The 6,446-nt window shown below is 39.1% G+C and overlaps 1 protein-coding gene across 2 annotated transcripts; it reads right to left on the bottom strand.

Moving 5' to 3' along the window:
- Positions 1 to 5,464: 5,464 nt before the first annotated feature.
- LOC110571792 (60S acidic ribosomal protein P1-like) lies at positions 5,465 to 5,788 on the bottom strand. 2 transcript variants are annotated; one of them, XM_021679953.1, is made up of 2 exons: positions 5,718 to 5,788; positions 5,465 to 5,642 (listed from the first exon to the last, which is right to left on the bottom strand). In XM_021679953.1, the coding sequence occupies exons 1-2, from the start codon at positions 5,786 to 5,788 to the stop codon at positions 5,465 to 5,467; spliced, it is 249 nt and encodes an 82-aa protein (XP_021535628.1). The 2 variants fall into 2 exon arrangements, with proteins under 2 accessions (XP_021535628.1, XP_021535627.1); XM_021679952.1 differs by having other exon boundaries at positions 5,465 to 5,788.
- Positions 5,789 to 6,446: the final 658 nt, after the last annotated feature.

Below are 6,446 nucleotides of genomic sequence, written 5' to 3'. Positions count from 1 at the left end.
GTGTACTCTCTTCAATTCCTATGATGATTTTGATTTACTCTAAATGACTGAATTTAATGAACTAAATTATGCTATTTAAATGCATTTTGTGAATGGTATTGTAGTTTGTTACAAAGCATTATGTCTATGCTAAATTGTGCCGTAAATGATATGGTATGGAACATATGTGCTGTATTCATAATTTAACTGTTGCTATGGAGTACCTTCTTGGATAGGACATACTGAAAAAGGAACCTTTATTTACCTGGTGAAATGAAGGTGATATCTCAGCAAATCACTAGGTCTTACTGACCTTGGCAGAATTACAGTGCTAATATTTTCACATGGATAAACTGTTCTTGAACAATTTCTCTAATGTATATGGCAGAAATAGGCTTTCCATTAAAACTGGGTATATATGGTATATCTTCTCTTTCCATTTTTTTCCCCTTCAACAAACATTTACTGCAGTCATTGCAAGGATAATTCCACCTCCATTAAGGTACATGTTTTCTCCTGGCCTCTCAAATGGTAGATATAATAGAATACAAAGGTTTGTCATGCAGTTATGCTGGTGCTGTCTGAAAGGACTTGCATTAAATAACATACTGCTTTTTCTGTTTCTGAATAATTCGAGGAAACTTAAAATTTTAAGAGTAAACACTGGAGCCAAAATACCACCTTTATTACTGATAATAAAGTTGGCTAAGTTGGCTTAGTGTGGGAGCCAAATTTTCTAACAATATCCTGACTTCAGGTATACTTATTTACTAGGTCCTGGGCTTCTTTACAGGGAAGAACTGCTGAAGTGAGATTTTTAACATGGAAGAGCAAAGAATTTGTGCTTTTGCAGGACAAGCTCATCTAAAGAGAAAAAAAGACTAAAGAGAAAAAAAGAGTTGAGCCAATTGGAGCATGCCTAGTTATTCTTTGCAAAATGTACCAGTTAGGTTTGAATGGTGGTGGAGAGAGGGCTTAGCTCTCTTCATAGGAAGGAAACATTAAACATAAGAAAATCATTCCCCAATAACAAGTATAGTTTTTTTTTTAAAAAAAACGAATAGAAAAGTTTATTGCTAGAGAGAAATCCACATTTCTGATAATGCTTCTATTTTCCCCTCTAAGGAGTATCTTCATCACAACAGTATTTCTGTTATTTGATGGAAGGTGAAGACATAGCAGCTTTTGGGGTGGCCACAATTAAAGTACAGGGAGAATTGCTTGGGAATTGAATGATCATTTTCAGTACTTCACTGCTGACCACTCTGCTATGCTGATATAGCACAAGACAAAGAGTCAAAAGGCTTTGGTTCTAGGAGAAGTTTCATGAACATTAGCTCTTAGTTTGGGCTACCATAACAAAATACTACAGATAGAGTAGTTTAAACAACAGACATTTATTTTCTTGTAGATCGGGAGGCTAGAAATCCCAGATTAGAGTTTCAGCATCGTTGGTTTCTGGTGAGGACTCTTCCTGGCTTGTAAGAAGCTGCCATCTTGCCATATCCTCACCTAACCTTTTCTTTGTGTGCATTCAGAGACAGTAAGCGAGTGCTCTCCTTGTAAGAATACTAATCCTTTCATATCTGGGACCCATCCTTATGACTTCCTTTAACCTTTAATTACTTTCTTATAGGCTCTGTCTCTAAATGCAGTCACACTGGGGGTTAAGGCTTCAACATGAATTAGGGGGTGAGGCACAATTCAGTCCATAGCAAGCTCATTGTGTGACCAGGCAAGTGACTTCTGTTTCATTTTCCCTTCCTATAAATGGGAGTTCATGCCTTATGTAACCTTAAAAGGTTAACAGTACATCGAAGTAAAATCATAGGCATTAATTCTAAAGTGTTTAAAGTGCCGTACAAACACCATTATTTTAATTTATTTCTGAATCTAATAGTTACTGAGGGTAGGTTTTTCTTGTTATTTAGCCATCCATAGTTCTTTTTTTCTTACCTGAGTATTTCTGGATGGTAGATAGGAAAGGTAAGTTATGTTGGTGGTCTCACCCCTTTAAGAAAATATCTTTTGGGGGTGCCTGGCTGGCTCAGTCAGTGGAGCATGCAACTGTTGATCTCAGGGTCGTGAGTTCAAGCCCCACATTGGGTGTAGAGCTTACTTAAAAAAAAGAAAAAGAAAAAGAAAACATCCTCTGGAGGTAGAGAACAGCATGAAGTAGGCATTGCACAATAAGAAATGTCAATTTTTCCATAATGACTTCAAACATTCAGCAACTAGATTTCACAACCAACCAATCCTATAGCAGGAAATAAGAGTTAAATTTTATTTTGATTGTTTTTGAAGGAGAGTTTTTGAATCAAATGAATGAAAGATTAAGAGAAGAAATCTGTAAAGACCCATCTCTAATTGTACTGCAAAAGAATATCATAATGTCAACACTGGACAGAGTATTTTAAGCTGGTGGGTGAGTTTTCTCATTTTAATGAGATTGCTTCTGAATTTAGCTTAGAGTTAGGGGTATGCAAATGACTAGACAGTCAATTTTGATGAGTTGCTGTAAGAAAAGAATTAGTCATTTTTCTGTCCTGTATTTGGCATATTTCTCAGAGTGATTCATTTAACACGTCTCTTGGTAATATTCTCTCTATATTTATTTTAGAAGCAGCAGTAAATGGTACAACTAATATTTTTAAATATTGTAATGGCAAAAAAAATTTAATTTAAACTCTGAGCTCATTTACTTGCTTTTTCTTTCTTTCTTTTTTTTTTTTAAAGATTTTATTTATTTATTTGACAGAGAGAGGGAACACAGCAGGGGGAGTCGGAGAGGGAGAAGCAGGCTTCCCGCTGAGCAGGGAGCCCAATGTGGGGCTCGATCCCAGGACCCTGGGATCATGACCTGAGCTGAAGGCAGACGCTTAACGACTGAGCCACCCAGGCACCCCTTACTTGCTCTTTCTTAGGATTGTAGCAGAGTTACTTTGGGAGCAGGAGCAATATGATTCTTATCAGAGATGTGAAACTGTTTGGTAATACAATCTGCAAGTTGAAGGTTGGAGCTGGTATGTGAAGGTCATTCATTGATAACTAGAAAAACTTCAAGGGCCTTTCTTTATGATTGGCCACTATGAATGGGTATGGTTGAAGCAAACAGGTAGAAGTCGGTTATTTTTGTTTTCTTGTTTTGTTTTGTTTTGTTTGTTTTTTGTTTCAGAGGTAGAATTTAGTGATTCATCAGTTGCCTATAACACCCAGTGCTCATTCTATCAAGTGCCTAAAGGTCAGTTTTGACTGTACAATTTTCCACATCAACAACATGGAATTATACTGTCAGAGATTTACACTTTTCTGAATGCCAGAAACAGAATTTTGGCTGGTTATTCTAGCACGTCTCTAGGATGATATACAGGTAAGATTCAGAGACTTGGGAAATCAAAGTCTATAAATGGAATGAACTCTTGAGACATGTGTTTAGAGCCCCCAGGCCACACTTGCAGATGACAAAACCAAAACCAAGAAATAAAAATGATTTGTTCAAAGTTACCCAACAAATTAGTGATAGAACCAGAACTACCTTAGGTCTCCTTATAATCCAATATTTCCTATATACAATAAAGAGACAAGCATTACAGTCATCCTATGGAGAAATTAAGGCAAAGGAAATTCCTAGTATGAACACCAAAGCATTTAGGATCATAGAATCAGATCACCTGAATGTTTAGAAAAACTTAAAGATTAGGTCTTTAAATGTTGTTTAATCTAATCTCCTACACAACACTTGAATTCAGTCTATGAAATCCCTGTCAAATGGCCAGTCAATGTTTGCACACTTAGAGTGATAGGACACTTGATGTTTGAGCTCTAGAAAGTTTAGGAAGTTAGAAAGTTAGAAAGTTTAGTGTTATATTGGGCCTAATTTATCTTCCTGCAACTTCAACTCATAGATTTTAGTTCTGCTTTCTGGTACTTCAAAAATCATGCAGGTAGCCAGAGGAATATTACCCTCTGTCCTCTTTCACGTGTATTACCTTTGTCTTTTCTTTTCTTTTTTTTTTTTTTTAAAGATTTTATTTATTTATTCATGAGAGACAGAGAGAGAGAGAGGCAGAGGGAGAAGCAGGCTCCCAAGGAGCAGGGAGCCCGATGCGGGACTCGATCCCAGGACCCTGGATCATGACCTGAGCCGAAGGCAGATGCTTAACCATCTGAGGCGCCCCAAAGAATTCTTTTAGATAACAAGTTTTCCAAATTCCCTTAAGGTGTAATTAAAATAGAAAAAAGTTCCATTTCACCCTAAAATCTCTGGAATACTTCGAGTATATAAAGTAAGACACAGACATTTGAAAACTCCATGAAGGGGGCGCCTGGGTGGCTCAGATGGTTAAGCCTCTGCCTTCGGCTCAGGTCATGATCCCGGGGTCCTGGGATCGAGCCCCGCATCGGGCTCCCTGCTCCACGGGAAGCCTGCTTCTCCCCCTCCTTCCTGCTCGAGCTCTCTCTCACTATCTCTGTCTCAAATAAATAAAAAAAAAAAGAAAGAAAGAAAGAAAACTCCATGAGGGAGAATAGAATTACAGAAATAAACTTGTGGATGAACAAATAGAAACAGGGAGGTAAAATTCAACACAAAAAGAGGCTATCTGAATATTACCACATTTTGGGACCTGCAGACATGCACCAAGCTTTGCTGTTTGAGAGTTAGTAATGGAGCTTGTGGCTCAGCCTAAACAATTCAAGTATCATTTCAACCAACCAAGTGTTCCCGGACTTATAGAAAAGATAGGTCAGGTGTACGTCATATTTATTGGAAATATATCCATATTACATAGTCAGAATAGAACTTGAAGTGTACAACTTCATAAACATTCTGCTGTTTGTGTTTTTAATCTATCCTAATGTCAGCAAGTTTTTCCTACCGATCTAACCTAAGCCTCTAGCTTGATTCTCTTGGAAGAAAAAGTTACAGCTGGTTAGCATCTCTTTGTAAGGACCCTCTGTGCACACAGGCCCCATTTCTCTCTGGACCATGAAGGCCTGAATTTGACACGAAGGTCATGGTGATTTTGTCAGGACCTGGTAAGTGGGAAGATTCTCTTACTGATCCTGTGCTTTATTTTATCCCAGTGAATAAAAGCCAATTAAAGGACAGAGGCATTGCTTACCAGCACTTATTTGTCTGGTTCAGGCTCCTGCCTCTGCACTTGCTGGGGCCTAATTTGATATTTTATAGTAATATTTTGGAGTATAAAGCTAAGTAACCTTATAATGATCATGAGACTAGGAAACATTTATTTTTATTTTTTTTTAAGGTTTATTTCTTATTTGAGAGAGAGGGGGGAGAGGGATTTTCTAAGCTGACTCCCCTCAAGCCTGGAGCTCCATGGCTGCTGGATCTTACAACCCTTAGATCATGCTCTGGGTGGAAACCAAGAGTTCACTGCTCAACAGACTGAGCCGCCCAGGCGCTCCCATTTATTTTTAGTTTAAGAGTTCAGCTTTTTATTGAACAGATTACAGAAGAGGTTTAGTCAAGAAGCCCAAAGCCCATGTCATCATCAGACTCCTCTGATTCTTCTTTCTTGGCTTCCACTTTCTTCTCAGCTGGGGCAGCAGAGGTGGATGGAGCAGGACCTCCTGCTGGGGCAGGTCCACCAGTCCCTACATTGCAGGTGAGCCTCCTGATGCTCCCATCGGCCAGGGCCTTTGCAAACAAGCCTGGCCAGAAAGGTTCAACATTCATACTGGCTGCTTTAATGAGGGCATGGATCTTAGTCTCTGTGCCCGGTACTTCATCATCCTGCAGGATGAGGGCTGAGTAGATGCGGGTGAGCTCCAAGACAGAGGCCATGGTGCAGGTGTGTGCTGAGCAGGCACTGACAGGCGAGGTGCTGGCCGTGCGGATAAAGAGGAGAGCCTTACCCCCACTGGGCCTTAGCTTCCTGGGCAGGACCCAGCACCTTAAAGGCAGCTGAGGAAAGGAAGGAAACATTTCTTTATAAAGTCAGTAAGTAAAGAATAAAATTCATTATAAACTTCTGAAATATTTCTCATACTTAGTGGCAAAATTGACTATTTGCATTAGATTGAAAATTACTCTTAGAAAATCTTCTGAGCCAGTGTTATAGGAACCAAATATGAGACTGACTTTGGATCAGGTCTGGACCAATATAGCTTGGTTTCTGTTAGAGACATTTAAAATGTATCTACAATGCATTTAAAAGTACATTTTAGGCTACTTGATTTATGATGAACCTTGGTATAGCTTCATTTTTAGGGGGTATATAATTTCCATCAAAATTGGAAAAGTTTTCAGGACGCCTGGGTGGCTCAGTCGGTTAGGCGTCTGCCTTCGGCTCAGGTCATGATCCCAGGGTACTGGGATCGAGTCCCACATCAGGCTCCTTGCTGAGCAAGAAGCCTGCTTCTCTCCCTCTGCCTGCCTCTGTCTCTCGCTCTCTGATAAATAAATAAAATCTTAAAAAAAAAATTGGAAAAGTGTTGGTTAT

Source organism: Neomonachus schauinslandi, chromosome 4 (genome assembly GCF_002201575.2).
Source record: "Neomonachus schauinslandi chromosome 4, ASM220157v2, whole genome shotgun sequence".
Lineage (NCBI taxonomy): Eukaryota > Metazoa > Chordata > Mammalia > Carnivora > Phocidae > Neomonachus > Neomonachus schauinslandi.
The sequence above is the reverse complement of the archived record's forward strand: the minus strand, read 5'-3'. Positions and strand labels throughout refer to the sequence as shown.